Raw genomic sequence first — 26,083 nt, 5'->3', positions numbered from 1 at the left:
AAGAAAGTCTGTTGGTGTTGAGTCAGACAGGTGTTCTTTTTATTTTCATAGGGTGTGGTTAATAGTGAAAAGTTGGAAAGTTTCATTTAGTCGGTGCAACATCTGTGGTCATGTGCCAGAAAGAGACAGAAGGGGAAGGAATTATAGAAGGGAACAGATCCCAGGAGACGGGACACAACCCCCGATTAATACCTGGTACCCATTCACTGCTGGGTGGACAGGGGCGTAGAGGTATCAGAAAAGCCGCCCAAATTTTTCCACTCCGCCCGGGAATCGAACCCAGGCTTTCTCAGTTGTGAGCCGAGTGTGCTAACCACTGCACCACCAAGCCCCAGGTTCATATTGGAAGGTCCCGCCACTTCACGATAGGGGCGGAAAGCTACGGACACACAATGACTTGGCTGCTTAGGTGGAGGTTACACTTTTTGATTTGGAAGACCTCAAAGCATAGAAAATTGTTGGTACTAATTTCTGAACTTGATTCATTTGGGTTTAGAAGTTTCATTGCAATTTTTGATTTGGAAGACCTCAAAGCATATGAAATTGTTGGTACTAATTTCTGAACTTGATTCATTTGGGTTTAGAAGTTTCATTGCAATTTTTGATTTGGAAGACCTCAAAGCATATGAAATTGTTGGTACTAATTTCTGAACTTGATTCATTTGGGTTTAGAAGTTTCATTGCAATTTTTGATTTGGAAGACCTCAAAGCATATGAAATTGTTGGTACTAATTTCTGAACTTGATTCATTTGGGTTTAATAATGTGGATTGCTTTGATGACAAGTTCTGAGTCTTGGTTTATCAATATTTAGCAAAGGCCTACTTCATACTCTTGTCTTCTATTACAAGTTTTCAGTCTTATTCAGATCATTTGTTAACTTAGCAAGGGGTTCTAATTTTATATCCTTATGTATGACCTCAGCAAGGGGTTCGATTTTCACATTCATGTGTATGTTCTTATGACCTTTAGGAGTTATTTGGTTTTCTTTTTCATTAACAGAGGCAGAGTGGAAAAATTTGGGCGGCTTTTCTGATACCCTATGCCCCTGTCCACCTAGCAGTGAATGGGTACCAGGTATTAATTGGGGGTTGTGTCCCGTCTCCTGGGATCTGTTCCCTTCTCCTATAATTCCTTCCCCTTCTGTCTCTCTCCGGCATATGACCACAGATGTTGCGCAGACTAAACGAAACCTTCCAACTTTTCATTGACAGAGGAGTGTAAAGGGCGCACACACACATAACTCAGGGAAGAAGAACAGTACATAGAAGTGAAGAAAGAGGGTGTTAGTTTGGCATAAAGTTAAGCTAATAATGACTTTTTCTAACTTTGGGCGTAATAGGAACAGATTGATAGTACAACACAGCAGCTGATGTGCCTTCACCCCTAACATAAATCATTTTTGTAACACTCCCTTTGTACCCTCCATTAAGTTGTGTGTAATTTGGTAAACTTTAGGAACAAACTTAATGTCTAGAGGTTAGTAATGCATTAAATTTAGAATGGGATCAAGATTCTTAAACTTAAATTTAGTGGGTAAAACTTCCTTAAACTTAAAATTAGTGAGAAAAAACTTCCTTAAACTTAAATTTAGTGGGAAAACCTTCATTGCTAGGCCTGAACAGTGCGTTAAACTTAAATTTAGTGGGAAAACCTTCATTGCTAGGCCTGAACAGTGCGTTAAACTTAAATTTAGTGGGAAAACCTTCATTGCAAGGCTTGAACAGTGCGTTAAACTTAAATTTAGTGGGAAAACCGTCATTGCTAGGCCTGAACAGTGCATACAGGTTAAGTTTTTCTTGGTGAATTTGATGCTGCCACAAGAAACCGATAATTGGTAAAAGTTAAAGAGCCAAAATCTTGCCTCAGGGTTAATATCGACATCTACTGAGTCGCTGAAACAAGACTACAGTACTCAGAAATAAAGGAAGAAAATAAAACCCTACCAGCTCACTAACACTACTTCAAATTACTGCAAGATTACTATTATACTGTTCTTATGTGCTGCCTTAGGGAACTTGTGTGAGGAGGAGAGAGGGAGAGGGAGAGGAGGGAGAGGAAACACAGTACGTCCCACATTTTACATACTCGAGTTAAAGTGGAATTTAAAGAAGGGAAAAAACCACAGCCATCTAGCAAGAAAGTTAAAGAAGAGATTGGGAATTTAAATTTAACCCGGTAGCAGCGGGGATCATGTTTCTTAATGGTCCCTCTAAGCGAGAAAAATGAGAAAAAATCACCCCTCACACAAACCATTTCGTAATATATATCGAAGCATTTGTGATTAGTTTATGTCATCTATTTTGGGGGGTTTATATCATGGCACAAATTTGGCCCATCGCTGCTACATGGTAAAGCCACAAATTTGGCCCATCACTGCTACACGGTAAAGCCACAAATTTGGCCCATCACTGCTACACGGTAAAGCCACAAATTTGGCCCCTCGCTGCTACCGGGTTAATGAAGGGAAGGGGAAAATTTAGAGAAACCAACAGAACCAGTAGGCATAAAATATAGTTACAAGGGGAAAGTGTAGCCATCCAGTTAGAAATTCAGGGGAAGGAAGAAAAAATAGCCAGCCAGTGTCAGATTTAAATATAGAGGAAGGAAGAAAAAATAGCTAGCCAGTGTCAAATTTAAATATAGAGGAAGAAAAAATAGCCAGCCAGTGTCAAATTTAAATATAGAGAAAGGAAGAAAAAATAGCTAGCCAGTGTCAAATTTAAATATAGAGAAAGGAAGAAAAAATAGCCAGCCAGTGTCAAATTTAAATATAGAGAAAGGAAGAAAAAATAGCCAGCCAGTATCAAATTTAAGTGAAAAATAGTCCGTAAGCATGAAATTCAAAGACAGGGAATAGAACCTAACCAGCCAGATCTTCCATTAAAGTTAAAAAGGGTCACACATTCAATTTAAAAGGAGTGGAAATATCAACTCAAAAAAAGGGAATAGAACCTAACCAGCCAGATCTTCCACAAGGGTACAAAGGGTCGCACATACAAACTAACAGGGAGAAAAAAAAAATACCGCAGGGAACTAACTAATATTTGGGAACTACTATAAGAGGTGGAGGGTTCTAGGGTAGGGTAAGCTGTGTGGGGAGGGGGGGAGGCGGAGGACTCACTACGCTACATACCGTCCCTGCCGCTACCTCGTACATGCAGGCTCGGCAGGTTACGAAAAACTCAGGAGGGGAATGGGAAAGGGAGGTGGTGGGGGTGGGTTGGGGGTGCAGGTGGTGGTGGTGGTGGTGGTGATACAGTGGTGGTGGTGGTGGTGGAGGTATTGGTCAAGGCTCATGTCTCCTCCCACACACACACACACACACAAAATAACAAACACACATACGTACAAACAAACAAAGAAGCGATACCTGTGCGTCTGTTTACCAGGAAGTGTAAAATTGAACTCTAAACGCAGTGAAGTTGTGGTCGTGTGTGGCGGGAGATTTTACAACACTTTTTAGATAGTTTTTTATTTTTTTTATTTTATTTTTATGGCAGAGGAGTCAGTTCAAGGGCATAAAAAAAAGGAAACAAATGTGAAAAAAAAAGCCCGCTACTCACTGCTCCTAAGAAGAGTTAGAGGAGTGGCCGAAAGAGTTAGATTTACTACATTATGTTACGTATTGGGATATATTATTCTGTTTACGTGAAATTCAGATCAGGTGAAGTATTATTATAAGATTATCAGTATTATTAAACCACATGGAGTATTACTGTTTTTATATTTTTTCTCCATATTTAATTAGTTTTTATCGATTTTTCCTCCAGTTTTATTTATATTTTACAAGCATTATGATTAATATTGATTTTTCTCTATTTTTACTTATTTTTAATGATTTTTTTTCTTCTGCGTCAAAACTATCAAAACTTTTTATTGATTTTTCCTCCATTTTTATTAGTTTATATTTTACTAGCATTGATTAATATTGATTTTTCTCCATTTTTACTCCTTTTTATTGATTTTTTCTTCTCAGCCAAAACTATCAAAACTTTTTATTGATTTTTTTTCTTCTCAGCCAAAACTATCAAAACTTTTTATTGATTTTTTCTTCTCAGCCAAAACTATCAAAACTTTTTATTGATTTTTTTCTTCTCAGCCAAAACTATCAAAACTTTTTATTGATTTTTTCTTCTCAGCCAAAACTATCAAAACTTTTTATTGATTTTTTTCTTCTCAGCCAAAACTATCAAAACTTTTTATTGATTTTCTTTCTTCTCAGCCAAAACTATCAAAACTTTTTATTGATTTTTTTCTTCTCAGCCAAAACTATCAAAACTTTCTATTGATTTTTCCTCCAGTTTTATTAGCTTATATTTTACTAGAATTATGATTTTTATTGATTATTCTCCATTTTTAGTGATTTTAGTGATAGCCACGGACTTGAGCAACACACAAATAGTGCAACACAGGAAGCTAAGTCACCCTCTCTCCCTCATTTCCTGGCAAACAGACGACCAAAACAACACACGGAAAATATATCAAAATTACACCCAAAAAAATATGCACCACAATCACTTCTTCAGATACGCAAAAAAGCACCAATCATAACAATACTAAGAATGATAACTTTACTAACATACTCTTCTAGTGACTAATAAAAGCAGATATACCAACAACACGTCTCATCAAAATAAAATGCCATTCAACTTTGACTAATTTCAGCGGAGGACAGCCAATTAAAAAGTAGAAATTAGGATGTGGATATACGGCAGATCTACACTAGGAATTAATTTTGGAGTGATATTTTTTTTGTTCTTCTTATCTGATAGCTATTAAGTGGACGAGATTTACACACACACACACACACACACACAATGCTCAATCCCTATTACGTACTGAATTTTCACTCACGGCTATAGACTTCTTGTTTCTTACGCCTATACTCTCTTTTTTCCGCTTATTCTCTCACTACAGTCATGATTTCCACGTACAAACAACAATCCTCAATCCTTATTACGTACTGAATTTACTCGTGGCTATAGAGTTCTCGTTTCTCATGCCTATACTCTCTTTCTTTAACTTATTCTCTCGCTACAGTTATGATTCCCACGCTCAAATAACAATCCTCAGTCACTATTACGTACTGGACTTCTCGTTTCTTCCGCCTATACTCTCTTTTCTCACTTATATTCTTTCACTACAGTTATGATTTCCCTCGGTCAAATAACAATCCTCAATCCCTGTTACGTACTGGACTTCTCGTTTCTTACGCCTATACTCTCTTTCACTTATTCTCTCGCTACAGTCATGATTTCCCTCGCTCAAATAACAATCCTCAGTCTCTATTACGTACGGCATTTACACTCACGGCAAAACCACTCACTATTATTATTATTATCATTATTACTCACAGGTTACGTCAGCATGCATCACTGCCTGCCTAACATCTTCCATGAGGCTCGTGGGCGATCGCTTGCTGGGGCTGATGTCGCGCTCCACTCTCTGGGGGGCCGCCTCTCCCTCCCCTTCCCTGCCGTTACCGAAGCTGTGGTGGTGAGTGGGTGGTTAGCGTGGTGGGGGTGGTGGTGGGGGTGTTTGATGGGACAGTGTGTTTAGAAATGTAGAATGAAGGACGAGGAGGAGGAGGAGGCTAGAGAAAGGGAGAGACAGAAAACGAGGGAGAAAGAAAGGAAGGCAGAGAGAGAGAGAGAGAGAGAGAGAGAGAGAGAGAGAGAGAGAGAGAGAGAGAGAGAGAGAGAGAGAGACGGAGGGAGTGGAAAGGAGGAAGAGAGGAGAGAGAGAGAGATAGGGAGAGATTGTAGATGGAGGAAAAAAGGGAGGGAAAGGACATATCGGTGAGGGAGAAAGGAAGGGAGGAGGGAGAGATGTGAAGGGAGGAGGGGAGGAGGAGAGAGAAAGGGAGAGATTGTAGATGAAGGAAAAAAGGGAGGGAAAGGACATATCAGTGAGGAAGAGAGGAAGGAAGAGAAAAAGGAGCTTGAGTATCAGTGAGAGAGAGAGGGAGGAAGGAAGGAGGAAAGGAGACAGGAAGGGAGGCAAAAGAGAAAGGGAGGGTGAAAGAAAGGGAGGCAAAGTTTGAGGAAGAGAAGGAGCATATCATCAGCAAAGATCACACTAACTTCCTCCTCCTTCTCCTCCTTCCTTATATATAATCACGACACATGCCACTGCCCCAGCCTGTCATTCCTTTACTGAGATGACAGACTCACCACGTACAACACACAAACATATATACAGACTGGCGAGGCAGTGCTGTCCTCGCCACTGTACAGCACACGGGGAGAATGGACGTGTTTATACAAGGACGGTGGACAAAGGGTGTGTGGGTGGTGGTGGTGGTGGTGGCATGCTGGTACAGTGTTGGTGTGGTGTGGTATGGTACAGGTCAACCACTGGTTTTCCAGGAACTTCCAGGTATAATATTTTTTCTGAGAGGAAGATTGTCTATTACTTCATGAACAAGATAGTTTGTTCACATTTATTTTCTGAGAGGGACAAAGATGGTCACTCTCACAGAGTGGTGGATGAAACAGGCTTGGCAGTCATGTCAAACATGTAGATGTGATTGATAAATTAAAGAAAGAATTAGATAAATTCATGGATAGTGATGTTAGGTGGGGTTGGGTACACAGGAACTGCCTTGTATAGGCCTACCAGCCTCTTCCACTCCATATGTTGATATGAGATGGAAAATAGCTTGTTTAGTTTATTTTCTGAGAGGAAAGGAAATGTTCACTATTTCCTGAGAAGGAAGAGGACCTGTTGTCTGAGAGGAAGGAAAAAGATCACTCAGCACTGTTTCAAGGGAGGGAAGGTGTGGCTTGTTTGCACTAGTATAATTTCTGAGGGGTGACGGGAACATATTTTCAGTCTTTTAAATGGGGAGGAAGGAATTTAAACCTATGACAAAATCCTCTTTGGTAGAGTTCCGAACAGCCTAAGAATTCATCTCTTCTGTCTTGAGTTGGCTGTAGCGCTGCCCAGAGAAACAACGCAGACACAGAACACACCCGGCGTTTAGAGCACGTAGTGCTTATTGTGGGTCTGAGTCCAAGAAGTTAGAACACTTACAGACATCAATTTAATTTACATATTTTACTGAGGCGTTTGGGTTCTTTTGAGTATAAACAGAATTTGCTTGACGAGGGGCTTCATGAGGGTGATTAAGGTTGCACTGAGGAGGAGGAGGATTGAAAGGCTGAGGGATTATATTCAGGTTATGAGGGAGTGAGGCGGAGTGCAGCAAGAGAAAGAAGCAAATCACTCCAGTTCACACACACACACACACACACACACACACACACACACACACACACACACACACACACACACACACACACACACACTTAATCTTACACATGATTCTTTAAGCATCACCAACACTACTGTGGCTGATTTCTCTTTTAACCCATTTTTCCAGGAGTGGTTAACCGTGTAGCAGCGACGGGCCAAATTTGTGCCATGATATAAACCCCCCAAAATAGATGCTGCATAAATTGATCACAAATGCGTTGATATATATTATGAAATGGTTTGTGCGAGTGATGATTTTTTCTCATTTTTCTCGCTTAGAGGGACCATTAAGAAACGTGATCCCCGCTGCTACTGGGTTAATTGGTCTTGTTGAATTTTTCTATATCACTTATTTAGTAATCTTGTAATGTGAGTTTGTAATGTCAACTTAACTGGAAATTCAACACTTCTAACTCCATCCCAACTGAAAATCAAATGCTTCTGTCCCCAAAAATTGAAGTAAAAAGACAAATTAGCCACAGAACTTTTGATAAATGCTAATATGACGTTTGAAAAATCTGGCAATCATTCCGTAGTAGGCCTATACAACTCCACGTCTTTCCCGTCACTCCACAAACACTCCAGTCCCTTGTCCACTCCCCACACACTCCAGTCCCTTGTCCACTCCCCACACACTCCACATGCTACCCCACCTATTAGAAAAGCCTCCACCACCACCACCACCACCAAACAGACTTACAATTCCGTCGTCAGAAAAAGAAGTATTTACACAATCACACACAGACACAATCACATGGAAGACCAGCACCAGAAGAAGCAAACAAATAAAAAAAAGCAAGGATGTTTGGGAGGGAGGGAGGGAAGGGGGGAAAGGAGGAAAAAAAAAAAAAGTTATAATTAGGTAGGGAAGGGTAAGGGTTAACATACAAAGGGAAGGGAAAGGGAGGAAGGGGAAGATTATAATTACATAGGGAAGGGAAAGTTATATTAAATAAAGGGAAGGGCTGGGAAGGGAAGGGAAGGGAAGGGGGGTTAAGCCCTTCACTCCGGCGACACCGTATGGAAAGGGTTAGTCCTATTCTATACCTCTTAATCCTCTCCTAAACCTTTTAAGAGGAAATGGAAGAGGATTAAGAGGAATTTAGTGGAGGATGGAGAGGTTTAGAAGAGGGTTAATCCTTTTCCATTTCCTCTTCCCTTTCCATACTGTGACGCCGACGTCTGCGTCACGGATGGAAAGGGTTAAGGGAACAAAGAGGGGAATGTTATAATCAAATAGGGAAGGGAAAGGGAGGGGAGGGGAGGGAGGGGGAGTATACAAAAGGAAGGGCTGGGAAGGGAAGGGAAGGGAACAAAGAGGGGAATGTTATAATCAAACAGGGAAGGGAAAGGGAGGGGAGGGGAAGGGAGGGGGAGTATACAAAAGGAAGGGCTGGGAAGGGAAGGGAAGGGAACAAAGAGGGGAATGTTATAATCAAATAGGGAAGGGAAAGGGAGGGGAGGGGAAGGGAGGGGGGTATACAAAAGGAAGGGCAGGGAACAAAGAGGGGAATGTTATAATCAAACAGGGAAGGGAAAGGGAGGGGAGGGGAGGGAGGGGCAGGTGTGGGGTCACTGTTACCTGTGCAGGGCTTCGTTAGGCAGCCGCGGGCCACCTGTATGCACACCTTGCTGACTTGAGGGGGAAAGGGGCAAAAAAATATCGGCGCTTAACGAGGGTGACGAAAACTACTCCACCTGGTCTCCTTTTTCAGGTGCGCTTCGTAATGATCTTCCATTTTTGTTTTCTCGTTATTAAAGAGTTTCGTGTTGACATATTTCTTGATCTATCTAATGTTAATGCAGTTTTTCTCTCTTCTTATCTCCTCTTTTTCTTCCTTTATTAATGTATTTATTCTTTTCTTTATTTCATCTATTTGTCTTTATTAGTCTTGCATTCATTAGTTGACATATTTCTTTATCTATCTGATGGTAATGATGCAGTTTTATTTCTCTTCTTATCTCCTCTTTTTCTTCCTTTATTAATGTATTTATTCTTTTCTTTATTTCATCTTTTTGTCTTTATTAGTCTTGCATTCATTAGTCGACATATTTCTTTATCTATCTGATGGTAATGATGCAGTTTTATTTCTCTTCTTATCTCCTCTTTTTCTTCCTTAAGTGATGTATTTATCCTTTTCTTTATTTCATCTATTTGTCTTTATTAGTCTCCCTGTTCATCAGTGTTGTGCTATTAAAAGATTAGACAGATTATATGAATATGGAATACCTTATCCTTTTCTTCATTTAGTTTAATATTTGTTTCTCATTTTCTATACTTGTCATTTTTGTTTACATTCTCTTCTATCTCTCTCTTCTATCTCAACATGTTAGTGAAGCAGAGTGCCAAAACACTTTAGACTGAGAATGTTGTGTTTGTTTCTCTTCTCCATACTTGTCGTTTCTGTTTACATTCTCTTCTATCTCTCTCTCTCTTCTATCTCAACATGTTAGTGAAGCAGAGCGCCAAAACACTATAGACTGAGAATGTTGTGTTTGTTTCTCTTCTCCATACTTGTCATTTCTGTTTACATTCTCTTCTATCTCTCTCTTCTATCTCAACATGTTAGTGAAGCAGAGTGCCAAAACATCTTAGACTGAGAATGTTGTGTTTGTTTCTCTTCTCCATACTTGTCATTTCTGTTTACATTCTCTTCTATCTCTCTCTCTCTCTTCTATCTCAACATGTTAGTGAAGCAGAGTGCCAAAACACTTTAGACTGAGAATGTTGTGTTTGCTCCCGAGTCTTTCCTGGTTAGTCTAGTCTGCTGGTTGGTGAAGCGTCCCGCCAGCCCAAAGCCCAAAGCCCAATGGTGGTGGTGGGCTGGGGGGGTTTGTCTTGTTCTCCTACCCTTTTTAGACCTATGTGTGTGTGTCTGTGGGTGAGTATGTGTATATGTGCGTGAATAAGTACTTTTCATTTATGTACTTTTCTGTGCGTATGAAGATTTTGGTCATGTGTGCGTACATAGAGAAAGTCTAGGATTGTGTGTCTGTATAAATAGTACTTTACCGTGGATGTGTAAGTTTTGTTTGTGTGTATGTAGAAAGTCTAAATCTGTTTGTGAGCGTCTGTGCATGTGTGTGTGTATATGACTGCATGTGTGTGTGTGTGTGTGTGTGTGTGTATATCGCGAATAGTACTTTACGGTGCATGTGTGTGTAGAGACAGTAAAAGAATGTGCTTGTGAGACTCTCTGTGCAAGTGTGTGTGTGTGTGTGAAACAGATTTTTCTTTACTTTCTATGAATGTTTTTTGGTTGTGTGTGCATAGAGAAAAAAAAGTTTAAATCTGTGTGTGTGTTTGTGTGCGCGTTTGTGTGCCTGTGTGCATGTGTGTGTGTGTCCGCGCGCCTCACCTCTCCGCCAGCAGAGCCTTGAGCTGCTCGGCGAGGCTGTGCTGCTGTGGGGTGCGGCTGGCTAGGTGGGCCGCCAGGCTGGACGACTCGGATATCTCGGCCCTGTTGACGGGGAGCACACGGGCCACAGGGGGGTGGTAGGGATCTCCGCGCCTGTGGGGCGCCCTCCACCCCGCCCGGGCAGTCGGGGACTGGTGCGGCATGAGGGGCTGCCGGGGGGGCTGGGGGAACTGCTGCACAGGGGGTGGGTGGTATGGCGGGGGCGGGGTGGGGTGGTGGTGGTGTGGGGGGAGGTGCGCACCCACCCCCACACCCCCCATGGTCGCCTGGGAGTATGACGGGGGCGGGGGCTGGTGTGGGAGCTTGGTGGGGGCTACATTACTACTGGGGGAGGATGCAGGGGGGTGGGGGGGCGGGTGGAAGGCAGGGTGGGGGTCTGGGGGCTGGGAGGGGGTGTCGGCCCCCACTGCTGACCTCCTGCTGTGGTCGTCCTGCTGTGGCGGCTCCAGGGCGGCGAGCTGCTGCTGGTGCTTGAGGGCCTCGGGCAAGTCCTCGTCCAGGCTGCTCTCATCAAGACTCTGGTCCTGTGGAGGGAGGGAGGTGAGCGGGGAGGAATAGATACGGAGCAATAGAGAGAGGAAAAAGTTTGGTTCAGTCGGCGCAACATCTGTGGTCATATGCTGGAGAGACAGAAGGGGAAGGAATTATAGGAGAAGGGAACAGATCCCAGGAGATGGGACAAAACCCCCGATTAATACCTGGTACCCATTCACTGCTGGGTGGACAGAGGCATAGGGTATCAAAAAAGCCGCCCAAATTTTTCCACTCCGCCCAAAGGGAATAAGGAGTAGAGTGTAATAAGGACAGAATAGAAGTAAAGGAGGGCAGCAGAATAATACGGATAAGGAAAGAATAAAAAGGACTAAACATAAAGTAGAAGAGAGAAGTAAAGATCGGAAATCAAATGACAGGAAGGAAGGAAGGATAGAAGGGGAAGGAAGGAGTAGAAAAAACATAAACAGGACCCTCGCGACCCACCTGGCTGCTGGTGCTGCTCATACTGGTGGCCTTCTTGAGCGAGGGCAGGTGTCGGTTGGCCAGGCCGCCGCGTGAGGCCAGCTCCCCCTTGGCCCGGCTCGCTGACACGTCCAGCAACTCGTGGGGCGGAACGGCCTCGTCAAGCTCCTCCTTCACCGGTAACTGAAGACACCAGGTGGGGGTGGGGGGGGGGAAGGGGCACGCACACACACACACACACACACACACACACAGATAGACATACAGACATTGACACACACACATACATACATTGATATACACACACACACGCACACAAACACTGGTACACACACAAATACGTTCAGTCATTCATACACACACACACACACACACACACACAGACAATGACGCACACATACATACTCACAAATACATTCGATTATACATACATTGCAGACACACACGGACATATACACACATCTACGCTTCCTGACACACACACACACACACGCACTTTATAACTCTTTCACAAATCAATAATACTAATCCTACACTCAACAGGTTACTGCATTAATAAATTACACTCCCTTCAGGTAAAAATACATCAACAAAATCAACGTTAAGCGGACAGCAGCCAACGTCCAAACCAACATTAGAATTATCAAGCAATTATTAATGTGAATGAATTTGCTTTATACCGTCAACAACAACAACAACAACAACACCTGCTCTGGTTAATTAGATACATTATAACACCTGTCCGAGAAATTAATGTCTTACTGATTAGGCATTTTAATTACGGCGAAAGAAGTAGCGATGATATATTAGCATGGTCATTACAGCACACAGATCATTATACTGCTAGCCAACTTGAAGGGTCATTATATTAGCATTAAGGTTTCCACAAGATCATTAGACTACTAGCAAACTTGAATTATTGACGTATATGAAAATAGCGTTGATGTTGAGTAAATTTTATGATCATTAATACTACTAGCACAGATGCCACAAGATCATTAGACTGCTAGCAAACTTGAATTATTGACGTATATGTAAATAGCGTTAATGTTGAGCAAATTTTATGATCATTAATACTACTAGCACAGATGCCACAAGATCATTAGACTACTAGCAAACTTGAATTATTGACGTATATGAAAACAGCGTTAATGTTGAGCAAATTTTATGATCATTAATACTACTAGCACAGATGTCACAAGATCATTAGACTACTAGCCAACCTGACTTATTGATGTATATGAAAATAGCATTGATGTTGAGCAAATTTCATGATCATTAATACTACTAGCAGATGTCACAAGATCATTAGACTGCTAGCAAACTTGAATTATTGACGTATATGTAAATAGCGTTAATGTTGAGCAAATTTTATGATCATTAATACCACTAGCAAATGCCACAAGATCATTAGACTGCTAGCAAACTTGAATTATTGACGTATATGTAAATAGCATTAATGTTGAGCAAATTTTATGATCATTAATACTACTAGCAGATGCCACAAGATCATTAGACTGCTAGCAAACTTGACTTATTGATGTATATGTAAATAGCATTAATGTTGAGCAAATTTTATGATCATTAATACTACTAGCACAGATGTCACAAGATCATTAGACTGCTAGCAAACTTGAATTATTGACGTATATGTAAATAGCATTAATGTTGAGCAAATTTTATGATCATTAATACTACTAGCAGATGCCACAAGATCATTAGACTACTAGCAAACTTGAATTATTGACGTATATGAAAATAGCATTGATGTTGAGCAAATTTTATGATCATTAATACTACTAGCACAGATGCCACAAGATCATTAGACTACTAGCAAACTTGAATTATTGACGTATATGAAAATAGCATTGATGTTGAGCAAATTTTATGATCATTAATACTACTAGCAGATGCCACAAGATCATTAGACTGCTAGCCAACCTGACTTATTGACGTATATGTAAATAGCATTAATGTTGAGCAAATTCCATGATCATTATTACTACTAGCAGATGCCACAAGATCATTAGACTACTAGCAAACTTGAATTGTTGACGTATATGAAAATAGCGTTGATGTTGAGCAAATTTCATGATCATTAATACTACTAGCACAGACTCCACAAGATCATTAGACTACTAGCAAACTTGAATTATTGATGTATATGAAAATAGTGTTAATGTTGAGCAAATTTTATGATCATTAATACCACTAGCAGATGCCTCAAGATCATTAGACTACTAGCAAACTTGAATTATTGATGTATATGTAAATAGCATTAATGTTGAGCAAATTTTATGATCATTATTACTACTAGCAGATGCCACAAGATCATTAGACTGCTAGCCAACCTGACATATTGACGTATATGTAAATAGCATTAATGTTGAGCAAATTTTATGATCATTAATACCACTAGCAGATGCCACAAGATCATTAGACTGCTAGCCAACTTGAAGGGTCATTATACGCATTAGAAAATAGCATTAATGAGAAGCAAATTTTATTACTATTACTATTATTACCAACACCACCTCCATCCCACCCAATGACCTCTGCTTGAAATATTAATACTGGTTACCTCCTTATGCTGTTAATAAAATAGCATTATTATCCTCATTAGTCACTGTTGTTATGACGAGCGCGTCCTCCACCCTTAACCTAATGCCGCAGCTCCGAAACACTTATCACGTAGCCGAGGTAGGTTAGTGTTACTTAGAATAGTGTACTTATTTAGCGTTTGTTGTTATTGGTATTATTTCTACGGCTGCCACCTTTAAATGTTTGCCTCTAACACCTCCCGAACTTACCTTAAACGCCCTCCTTACCTACCTTACCCTCCTACCTTACTACCATCATCTCCCGACCTTACCTTACACACCCACCTTCCTTACCACAGTCACCTCCCCCAACCCACCTCTTACCCACCTACCCATGGCCCATAACCCACTAATAGTTAACTCAATATCTCTACTCCACTTACCACCTCCACCTGCGCACTCGCTACCCACTAAGAACCAGTTACTACCAAGATACCACCATCACTACCACCACCACCTAACCATGCAATCCGCTGTCTCACTATTTGTTAAGACTCACACTTCTTCATCACCATCATCACCTCCGTCACTGTCACTGAGCTCATTTCTCCCCCTTCCCTTTCTTCCTTTTCTTTTCTTCTCTTACTTTCTGTTCCGTTCCTAGACACTATTTCCTTCTCTTCCCTTTCTCTGTGTGCTAATTCTTCCCTTTCCTTTCCCATTCAAAATTCCCTTCCTTTCCCATACACCACTTTCTTTCCTTCCTTTCCTCTTCTTCTCTCTGTTTCCTTCCCTTCTTTTTCTATATCTACCATTCCTTTCCTTTCTCTACCACCACCACCACCACTACTACTACTACTACTACTGCAAAAGCCACCAAAACCACCACTACCACCACCACCACAACCACTACAATATACACACCACCACCACAACCACCACCTACCTTGCGCTCCACAGTGTTGGCTTTATTATCCCCCTCGGAGGTGCCGGGATCGGACGTATCGGTGTCTGACATATCCAGTTCTATGGTGCACAGGCCAGGCTTACGGGGAGGCTGCAGACACAGGCAAGGGCGGGGGGCGAGGGTAAGGGGTGGGTAAGGGGGGGCAGGGGGGGTGGAGGGATAGGGGGGGTCGAGGGTAAAGCAAGCAGTGCATATCAGCGAGACAGGGCAGAGGTTTTGTGTGTGTGTGCGTGTGTGTGTGTGTGTGTGCGCGCGTTTGGGGAGGAGATGAAGGGACGGTAAGGTAAGGTGAACTAGGGTAATCTATCAACCAGTTACCTTTCTCCTACCTCCCTTCTTCTATGGGTAGGTAGGAAGGTAAGGTAGGAAAGGTAAACTAAGGTAATTTCTCAGCCAGTTACCTTCCTCCTCCTACCTTCTACCTCCCTTATAATTACAGGTAAGGTAGGTAAGGTTAACTAGGGTAATATATCAACCAGTTACTTTCCTCTTAACTTCTACCTCCCGTCTTCTAATCATAGGTAGGAAGGTAGGCTGATAGGTAAGGTTAACTAGGGTAATTCCTCTTCTTACCTTCTACCTCCCTTCTTCTAATCATAGGTAGGAGAGAGAGGTCGATAGGTAAGGTATATAATCACTCTTCCAGTTAACCAGCCAGTACTTCCTTCCTTCACCTCCTCCTCCTTCCCAACACACACACACACACACACACACACACACACACACACACGTACACCCACACACACGCCCACACATACTTACACACTAAAGCATTACTGTACAGTGTGAGGGATATATCTAAACATACATATACTTTGTTTCCTCTCTCTTCTACAATCTATTATTTTTTTTTTTTTCAGTGTTTATATGCAAAGGGTAGGAGTGTGTATTTTCATTTTGGTAACGTACAACTCAACGACATATGCCCTTAGGGAGACTAGATGTAGGTATGGTATTTTAGGGCATTCTTCGTTGTAGTCTTAATATTGGGTATAATCGTAATGCCCCCAATGATACACAAACTTAACCCAGTAGCAGCGACGGGTCAAATTTGTGACTTTACCGTGTACCAGTGACGGGCCAAATTTGTGGCTTTACCATGTACCAGCGACAGCCCAAATTTGTGGCTTTACCATGTACCAGCGACAGCCCAAATTTGTGGCTTTACCGTGTACCAGCGACAGCCCAAATTTGTGGCTTTACCGTGTACCAGTGACAGCTCAAATTTGTGGCTTTACCATGTACCAGCGACAGCCCAAATTTGTGGCTTTACCGTGTACCAGCGATGGGCCAAATTTGTGGCTTTACCGTGTACCAGCAACGGGCCAAATTTGTGGCTTTACCGTGTACCAGCGACAGCCCAAATTTGTGGCTTTACTGTGTACCAGCGACGGGCCAAATTTTGTGACTTTACCATGTACCAGTGACAGCCCAAATTTTTGCTATGATAGATACCCCCCAAAATAGATGATGTATAAACTGATCACAAACGCGTTGATATATATTATGAAATGGTTTGTGTGAGTGATGATTTTTTCTCATTATTCTCGTTTAGAGGGGCCGGCCTTTAAGAAACATGGTCCCCGCAGCTACCAGGTTAAGATATCACTGTGGTAAGCTTCTGTATATTACGTTTAGCCTAGCGTACGATATGACTTTCTTCTGGCTTAAAACGATACTGCTTTTTTATGTGTTTTTCTAAGTCTATAAGCTATGGAAGCAAACTTTGGCTGAATACAAAAGCACGATATAGAATTTTTTACGCTTTGATATGGTTTTGCTATTCTTAAGAAGCTACGGAAGCGATATTTGCAGCTCTGAATCTTACGCTGACAAACTCTTTATGTGTTTTTCCAAGTTTATAGTTTATGGAAGCAAACTTTGGGTGAATACAAGAACACGATATTGATTTTTATACGCTTTTGATGTGGTTTCGCTATTCCTAAAAAAAAGTTATGGAAGCAAAATTTGACGTTCTGGATCTTATACCGACAAACTCTTATATTTTTTTTTTGTAAGCCTAAATAAACTATGGAGGCAAACTTTGAATGAAAACTAAAAGACGTCAATGATTTTTACTCTTTTGATGTGGTTTCGCTATTTCTACAAAATCCTACTGAAGTGAAATTTGTCGTTCTGAATCTTACGCTGGCAAACGAAAAATCAATAACCACTTAAAAACTAGAGCTATGTAATGCTCATAACCGCTGGAGGAAGTTATTAGTCTACCTCTCATGGCCTTCAAGCGATAGTAGATGATATATATAGCGTTGGTAGATTAACTCGTAATTGACAACTCTGCGAAATGATCATAAAACTAGCGATGGTTTTTGAACGTTTATCCACCGTAGAAAACTATCAAAAAATACTTGTTATCGTCAGTTGTCGTTACTAGAAATAGCTAGCTCATAAACAGCCACTCTGGAAATCCTTATAAAGCTGATAATGACTTTCAAACACTTCATCACTGTACGAATCTATTAAAAAACTAGCTATGCCATTCAAGCGCTGAGCAGTTATGTTGTTACTAGAAATAGCTAGCTCGTAAATGACCACTCTACAAGATCATTATAAAACAGATGATGGCTTTCAAATATTTATCCACCGTACGATATGATAAAAAATTAGCGATGGTCTTTAAGCGCTGAGTAATTATGTCGTTACTAGAAATAGATAGCTCATAAATGACCACTCTACAAGATCATTATAAAACTGGCTATGGATTTCAAATATTTATCCACCGTACGACATGATAAAAAATTAGCTATGGTCTTGAAACGCTGAGTAATTATGTCGTTACTAGAAATAGATAGCTTATAAACAGCCACTCCACAAGATCATTATAAAACAGACGATGGCTTTCAAACATTTATCCACCGTACGATATGATAAAAAATTAGCTATGGTCTTGAAGCGCTGAGTAATTATGTTGTTACTAGAAATAGATAGCTTATAAACAGCCACTCTACAAGATCATTATAAAACTGACTATGGATTTCAAATATTTATCCACCGTACGATATGATAAAAAACTAGCTATGGTCTTGAAACGCTGAGTAATTATGTCGTTACTAGAAAGATAGCTCGTAAGTGACCACTCTACAAGATCATTATAAAACTGACGATGGCCTTCAAATATTTATCCTCTGTACGATATGATAAAAAATTAGCTATGGTCTTGAAACGCTGATTAATTATGTCGTTACTAGAAATAGGTGAGTTATAAATAGCCACTTTGCAATATTATAATACTAGCCATGACTTTCCAACACTTATCCACCGTAGAAAACTATCATAAAATAGCTGTGGCCTTTAAGCGCTTCGCAGTTATACGTCGTTACTAAAAATAAATAGCTCGTAAATAGCCTCTGAAAATCCTTATAAAACAGGCAATGGCTTTTCAACATCTAATCACAGCGAGAAATTACCACAAACTTCCTTAGGCCTTCAAGCTCTGAGTAATTATATATCACAAAGTATCTAAAGCCTTCAAGTTCTGAGCAATTATATATCACAAAGTATCTAAAGTCTTCTGGCTCTGAGTAATTATATATCACAAAGTATCTATGGCCTTCAAGCTCTGAGCAATTATATATCACAAAGTATCTAAAGTCTTCTGGCTCTGAGTAATTATATATCACAAAGTATCTATGGCCTTCAAGCTCTGAGCAATTATATATCACAAAGTATCTATGGCCTTCAAGCTCTGAGCAATTATATATCACAAAGTATCTAAGGTCTTCTGGCTCTGAGCAATTATATATCACAAAGTATCTAAGGTCTTCAGCTCTGAGCAATTATATATCACAAAGTATCTAAGGTCTTCAGCTCTGAGCAATTATATATCACAAAGTATCTAAGGTCTTCTGGCTCTGAGCAATTATATATCACAAAGTATCTAAGGTCTTCTGGCTCTGAGCAATTATATATCACAAAGTATCTAAGGTCTTCTGGCTCTGAGCAATTATATATCACAAAGTATCTAAGGTCTTCTGGCTCTGAGCAATTATATATCACAAAGTATCTAAGGTCTTCTGGCTCTGAGCAATTATATATCACAAAGTATCTAAGGTCTTCTGGCTCTGAGCAATTATATATCACAAAGTATCTAAGGTCTTCTGGCTCTGAGCAATTATATATCACAAAGTATCTAAGGTCTTCTGGCTCTGAGCAATTATATATCACAAACTATCAATGGTCTTAGCTCTGAGGAATTATATATCGCATACTATCCAAGGCCTTCAAGCTTCGAGCAATAATATCTCGTTCCCAAAAATAATCACAAGTATAATCACATTGCGTATAATCATAATGGGGTGTTTTTTTGGGGCATATGACTTGGGGTGTGGGGGCAAGACGAGGGTTAAATAGTGTACAATCATTGGGTGTTTGCTTGAGGTGTACGACAGGGGGGAAATTGTAGCGTTTACGTAATCAAGATATTTGCTTGGGGTCATGATCGGATAGGCTACGGCGAGGCTAAGAGGATAAAGCGAGCTGGGTAGAGGCAACAGCGGAGGAGAGAGACACACAGAGGTAGAGCGTTAGTCAATGTGGTGGTAACAGGTGAACGTGTGTGTGTGTGTGTGTGTGGTTAGCGCGTTTGTCATTGTGGTGGTACTGGGTGAACGTGTGTGTGTGTGTGTGTGTGTGTGTGTGTGTGGTTAGTGCGTTTGTCATTGTGGTGGTACTGGGTGATATGCTGAGTGTGTGTGTGTGTGTGTGTGTGTGTGGTTAGTGCGTTTGTCATTGTGGTGGTACTGGGTGAGCATGTGTGTGTGTGTGTGTGTGTGTAGTGGCGAGTGCGTTTTTTTTTTTTTTTTTTACATCAGAGGACATGGCTTTTTTTTTTTTTTTTTCATTTTTACAGAAAAGGACACAGTTCAAGGACGTGAAAAAAGAAAGAAAAAAAGAAAATAATGAAAAAAAAAAGCCCTCTACTTACTGCTCCTGAATAGAGTACAGAAGAGTGGCCAAAAAGAGAGGTCAATTTCGGGAGGAGAGGTGCCCTAATACCCTCCCGTTAGTAAATGTGGTAGTATTTGGTGATCTGCCGAGTGTGTGTGTGTGTGGATATGTTGCTGGATAAGTATAGTTCAGTTCACCTATCTGTACTCACCACCCCTATCAGTACTCATATGAGGAAAAATTGTACTCTGGGAAACTGTCGATGTAAAACTGTGACGTAGTTTCAAAATAGAGAATGTGTATCAGTTTCCATTTTCCCGAGAGTTCATTATCATGGGTTAGTGTTCCAGTTGTTTGCTTTTCCAGGAGTGTTGTGTTGCGCTGCCTCGGGGAATGACCAGCGTTGCCAGATCATCGTACACATAACATTGTATTCTCTGGTTCCTGGCCCATAAATACCGCAAAGAACGAGCATCAATGATTACTGATTTTAACTAAGTATAAATGCATATCATTGTACGGCTCCACCACGGCTGTTGACACCTGGTGGAAGAGGAGGAGCAGGAGGAGGAGGAGGAGGAGGAGGGAGGTTAAGGATATGGAGAAGAAAAGGAAGGGAAGATAATATGAAAAGCAAGAGGACTGATTGATTATTAGGGCGGTCTGTTTCAGCGCTACAACTTCGGGGTCATTAAAAGCAAGAGGAATGGAAGACAAAATGTAGAGGGAAAGAAGTATTAGCTTTGAGGGTGCGAGTTTTTGGTAAGAAATCGTCAAAAACACGCAAGTACGACAATCTGGCAACGTTGCGAATCAGTTGTTTGCTTTGGTCAGGGGTGTGTTTTGTTAGGCTCTGAACACACAGCAGGGATGAGGTTTACTATCCGAGCTAAAGTGACTTACAAATTAGTTAAAGTTAATCATCCAGCCCTAAACATTGCCAGTAAGTATGGGAGTCATCACACTTAACTTTTACCGAGATCTATGCATACCTATTGTGTAAGGGATGAGGTTGACTATCAGAGCTAAAGCGACTTACAAATTAGTTAAAAGATTAGTTAAAGTTAATCATCCTGCCCTAAACATTGCCAGTAAGTATGGGGGTCATCACACTTAACTTTTACTGAGATGTATGCATACCTGTTGTGTAAGGGATGAGGTTGACTATCCGAGCTAAAGTGACTTACAAATTAGTTAAAAGATTAGTTAAAGTTAATCATCCAGCCCTAAACATTGCCAGTAAGGAGTCATCACACTTAACTTTTACCGAGATCTATGCATACCTGTTGTGTAAGGGATGAGGTTGACTATCAGAGCTAAAGCGACTTACAAATTAGTTAAAAGATTAGTTAAAGTTAATCATCCTGCCCTAAACATTGCCAGTAAGTATGGGGGTCATCACACTTAGCTCTTGCCGAGATGAATGCATAGCTAATGTGTAAGGGTATCTTTTGAGGGGAAATAAAAATAAGTGCGTTTGTGCATTTATAGACATGATTAGATAACGGAATCCTGCACTAGTCCTCAACCTCTGCACACTCACTATAAACAAGGTACAGAGTTATTTATGGTTTCTTAATGTATATTCCCCCAAGTCCTTTTTCTTTTTACAGTCAAGGAAACAGCTCAAGGGCGAGAAAAGAAAACAATAATGAAAGAAATACCGCAAATTAAGGTAGAGTTATTTACTGTTTCATAATGTATACTCTCCCAAGTCCTTCTTCTCCTTTTTTTTTAAAGTCAAGGAAATGGCTCAAGGGCAAGAAAAGAAAACAATAGTGAAAGAAATCCCGCAAATCGCTTCTCCTATAAAAAGCGTTGAGGAGTGGCCAAAAGAGAGGTCAATTTCTATATACATCCACTGCCAAGGAAAAGTTAACATCATGAAAACTATTTATATGCAGTGCCCATCTTTACTGCCACAGCGAGATATGTACACACTATTGACAATATTGATGTCGCGGTTAATATTTTAATGGAATGACTTGAGTTCACTTCCCAAACTCATTCCATCTGCCCCTTAAAAGCCTGTGTCAAATTTCCAGGCGCTAAGTAATTGTGGAGATAATTGTCTATTTGTGAAGATACTGATGGAATTAATGACAACACTGCCCAAAACTCATTCCAACTTTCCCTTTACATTTTTTCATGAGCCTCTTGGTTAAAACACTGTTGGAATGACTGACTTCACTGCCCAAAACTCATTCCAACTTTCCCTTTACATTTTCTCAGGAGCCAAATCTTTGAGGACGTAAAAGTCTCTTAATTAAAATACTGTTGGAATGACTCACACCACTTCTCAAAACTCATTCCAACTTTCCCTTTACAAAACTCATTCCAACTTTCCCTTTACAAAACTCATTCCAACTTTCCCTTTACATTTTCTCAGGAGCCAAATCTTTGAGGACATAAAAATCTCTTAGTTAAAATACTGTTGGAATGACTGACTTCACTTCCCAAAACTCATTCTGACTTTCCCTTTACAAAACTCATTCCAACTTTCCCTTTCCATTTTCTCAGGAGCCAAATCTTTGAGGACATAAAAGTCTCAAAGTTAAAATACTGTTCGAATGAATGACTTCACTCCTATGACTGCTTCCACCCTTCCCTCCATACTGTCTTCCGAGAGCGTAACAATTCAACACACCAAAACACATTGAATCCAGTGTCGGCAAAGCTTGAGCAGATGTTACATGGCCACAGTGTTGCTAGTGAGGACTCCAGGGCTTGAGGGGGGAGTGTGGGGCCTTGTGTTACGCTAGGGGGCAGCTCGGGTCTAGTAGGTCAACTGTATGGAGTGTGTGTGACTGGCTACTGTGTTACGTCCATGGAGCGTTAACTGTTCTCTCTGTCCTACGGGGCGGTGACGGGCGTGGGAGGGAAGTGAGAGAAGAGAAGGGAAAAGAAAGGAGGGAAGGTTTTTAGTGCCAATTGTAGAGTAAATAAACACTTAAAACAAAGAGAATAATAAAGAATAGAAAAGTTAAAACAATTTGCAAATAAAAAGAAAGGAATAATGTAATTTTGCTGCATAAAAAAAATGAAAAATTAGACTTATGAAGGGAATAAATATTAGACTTGAAGCAAGGAAAAAAGATATATGTATGAACTAAAAAAATCAATTGTTGGAACATAAAATTGAAATGCTATAATTTAGTACAACAGAAAATAATGAGTGCACAGACAATGGAATTAAATAAAAAATACTTAAAGGAAATAAAAAAAGGTCCAGGTGTAATTAAATTTAGAATACCAGTTTTCCGCCCTTAGAGAAAGACGAACACACGAGACAGACTAATGATTTATGAATAATAATAATAATAATAATAATAATAATAATAATAGATAATAAAAATACATACCATTACTCTATATATGATGCAACAATAATAATAATAATAATAATAATAATAATAATAATAGCAATAATGAACCTCTATAAATAAATGATAAAAAACAGCATAAATCACAAACTTACTCACTATGTCACTATGTAATGCACTATGAAGGTCCTCACAACACAGTAATGAAAAATAAACGTCAAAAAACATAATAAGTCACATTCAAAGACATTTTTTTCACCATCACATCACAGCTATGAAAAAATAATTAATTAATCTATTGTATGATGCACATTTCCGTAAGGTTGTGATGTTATAAGAATTTTGTGGACGTGTGTTTGTGTGTGTGTGAGTGAGGAAGAGGGTCACACCACCACCACTGCCATCATCACCTTCGTCACCAAAAGAAACGCGGGTATTCCAAGCGTTTCGCCAAGTTTCTACCTCGTCCGTGTTTGAGATGCTGTCTTATAACCTCTGAAGTGCTGTGTCGATAAACTGTTTCAAGATGTTTCGTGTGTAACCGTGGATATTGCTGTTTCATCCGAAGGTACTCAGCTAATGCTAATTCCACCTTCATTGCAAGATACGGTTTAATTTTTCAAAGTTACCGTGATTTCACATTCTTTATATTATTCTATCATTAAAATTATCAATATATCCTCATTATTATTCCTTGTGCGAGATATTGTTTAACCCTCCAAGTATCTATGCTAACATTAATTTCGTCTCCCTTATATATTGCGTAAGTTATCATTTCGCGTTTTAAACACTGCGGTAAAATTCAGGTATTGTGATAACTTAAGTACTGTCCTAATGTAAGTACTGTCCTGATTAGTGTACTGCTCTCATTTCAGTTCTAATTTAAGTCCTGTCCATTTTTTTTTTTTTTTTTTTTTTTAAACGTCTGAGGCTATAGCAGCGATAGCCTTGCTTGAGGGTCCTGGATGTTAGTCGTTCCCAAGCCCGTCATGGAGCAGGCAAGTGTTTATAGTGGCGCCATCTTCTCTTGCCAGTACTCACTATGCTTATTAATGTGCTGTCCTATATTAGTACTGTCAATTTAAATATCTACTCTCTCAATTTAAGTATAATGAGTTCAATGAAATACTCTCCTAATTCAAGTTATGTTTTAATGCCACTAATTGATCCCTTCCTGTAGCTTCATCCCAATCTTAGCTACATATTCCCTTTCTCCTCCTAATAAGCCTTTGTTTTCTCCTAATTAAGTATACTGTCTTGATCAATGTACTCTTCTAAGCAATGTACTGTCCAAATTTTACTCTAACTAATCATCTGTAGCTTCATCCCAATCTTAGCTTCATGATTCCCTTTCTCCTCCTAATAAGCCTTTGTTTTCTCCTAATCTAAGTATGCTGTCTTGATCAATGTACTCTTCTAAGCAATGTACTGTGCAAATTATACTCTAACTAATCATCTGTAGCTTCATCCCAATCTTAGCTTCATGATTCCCTTTCTCCTAATAAGCCTTTGTTTTCTCCTAATTCAAGTATACTGTCTTGATCAATGTACTCTTCTAAGCAATGTACTGTGCAAATTTTACTCTAACTAATCATCTGTAGCTTTATCCCAATCTTAGCTACATATTCCCTTTCTCCTAATAAGCCTTTGTTTTCTCCTAATTCTAGTATACTGTCTTGGTCAATGTACTCTTCTAAGGAATGTACTGTGCAAATTTTACTCTAACTAATCATCTGTAGCTTTATCCCAATCTTAGCTACATGATTTCCTTTCTCCTCCTAATAAGCCTTTGTTTTCTCCTAATTCAAGTATACTGTCTTGATCAATGTACTCTTCTAAGCAATGTACTGTCCAAATTTTACTCTTAACTAATCATCTGTAGCTTCATCCCAATCTTAGCTACATGATTCCCTTTCTCCTAATAAGCCTTTGTTTTCTCCTAATCTAAGTATACTCTCCTGATCAATGTACTGTGCAAATTTTACTCTAATCATCTCCTGTAGGTTCATCCCAATCTTAGCTACATGATTTCCTTTCTCCTCCTCCTAAGTCCCCTTCCTCCTCGAGCCCAAGACAGTGAGGTTCCGTGTGATGATAAATTTTGCATAAGGTGATGACCAGGTTGTGTGTGGAATTCGTTCTCTGCCAATTTAAGTATACTGTTCTAATTGATCCCTTTATGTAGCTTTATCCTAATCTTAGCTAAATGATTCACTTTCTCGTCCTTATTCCCTTACACTTCCTAATTCACTTTCTCGTCCTAATTCCCCTTTCTCCTCAAGCCCAAGACGGTGAGGTTCCGTGTGATGATAGGTTTTGCATAAAGTGATGACCAGGTTGTGTTTGGCCTTTGTGGTGCATGAGTTAAAAAGTTGATTAAAAAGAGTTGATCAAAATTAGAATTGATTAATATAGAGTTGGTTACAAAAGAGTTGATTCACATATAGATACTCCATTCTGTCAGTATATGTTTGCACTGTTTTGTTGATGCATAGATGAGAGAAAACATGAAAGAATGATAAAAACTACTCGCTACTGAAACACTGCGTTGGAAATGCCGAAAAACAGTGGCGGATTGAGGCGTAGAAATTTTAGGGGAAAAAAACAAAAATCCACCGATGTTGACTGATGGACTGAAAGAAGAGGTGAAGAAAATAACACAAGAAAAGGAATAATAATAATAAAAAAACAGCTAAGAAATTAATAACTG

The 26,083-nt window shown here is 40.0% G+C and overlaps 1 protein-coding gene and 3 long non-coding RNA genes across 17 annotated transcripts in view; 2 read left to right on the top strand and 2 right to left on the bottom strand.

Moving 5' to 3' along the window:
* Positions 1 to 26,083, bottom strand: part of LOC126986218 (neurabin-1-like) — a 63,367-nt gene that overhangs the window by 16,320 nt on the left and 20,964 nt on the right. For 4 of the 6 annotated variants that reach the window (XR_007739410.1, XM_050842189.1, XM_050842191.1 and 1 more), the window contains 3 exons: positions 11,657 to 11,818; positions 10,619 to 11,202; positions 5,357 to 5,490 (listed from right to left, as the gene is read on the bottom strand). Coding sequence is in view for 5 of the 6 variants with exons in the window: in XM_050842189.1 (XP_050698146.1) it covers positions 5,357 to 5,490; positions 10,619 to 11,202; positions 11,657 to 11,818 (880 nt within the window). In the remaining variant the exon portion in view is untranslated. Of the gene's footprint in view, positions 1 to 5,356; positions 5,491 to 10,618; positions 11,203 to 11,656; positions 11,819 to 15,121; positions 15,233 to 26,083 lie in introns of all 6 variants that reach the window. The other 2 variants (XM_050842192.1, XM_050842193.1) reach the window with 1 other exon arrangement.
* LOC126986222 (uncharacterized) lies at positions 11,862 to 15,111 on the bottom strand. 4 transcript variants are annotated; one of them, XR_007739419.1, is made up of 4 exons: positions 14,089 to 15,111; positions 13,885 to 13,986; positions 12,961 to 13,576; positions 11,862 to 12,858 (listed from the first exon to the last, which is right to left on the bottom strand). It is a non-coding gene; the product is annotated as an uncharacterized LOC126986222 (long non-coding RNA). The 4 variants fall into 4 exon arrangements; XR_007739418.1 differs by having other exon boundaries at positions 13,063 to 13,576; XR_007739421.1 differs by having other exon boundaries at positions 13,165 to 13,576.
* LOC126986221 (uncharacterized) lies at positions 15,239 to 19,310 on the top strand. Of its 6 annotated transcripts, none has more exons than XR_007739413.1 (3): positions 15,239 to 18,669; positions 18,880 to 18,921; positions 19,004 to 19,310. It is a non-coding gene; the product is annotated as an uncharacterized LOC126986221 (long non-coding RNA). The 6 variants fall into 6 exon arrangements; XR_007739414.1 differs by having other exon boundaries at positions 15,239 to 18,753; XR_007739415.1 differs by lacking the exon at positions 18,880 to 18,921.
* LOC126986224 (uncharacterized) lies at positions 19,992 to 22,517 on the top strand. The gene is made up of 2 exons (XR_007739423.1): positions 19,992 to 21,209; positions 21,353 to 22,517. It is a non-coding gene; the product is annotated as an uncharacterized LOC126986224 (long non-coding RNA).

This window comes from Eriocheir sinensis, chromosome 61, assembly GCF_024679095.1.
Source record: "Eriocheir sinensis breed Jianghai 21 chromosome 61, ASM2467909v1, whole genome shotgun sequence".
NCBI classification, from domain to species: Eukaryota; Metazoa; Arthropoda; class Malacostraca; order Decapoda; family Varunidae; genus Eriocheir; species Eriocheir sinensis.
The sequence above is the reverse complement of the archived record's forward strand: the minus strand, read 5'-3'. Positions and strand labels throughout refer to the sequence as shown.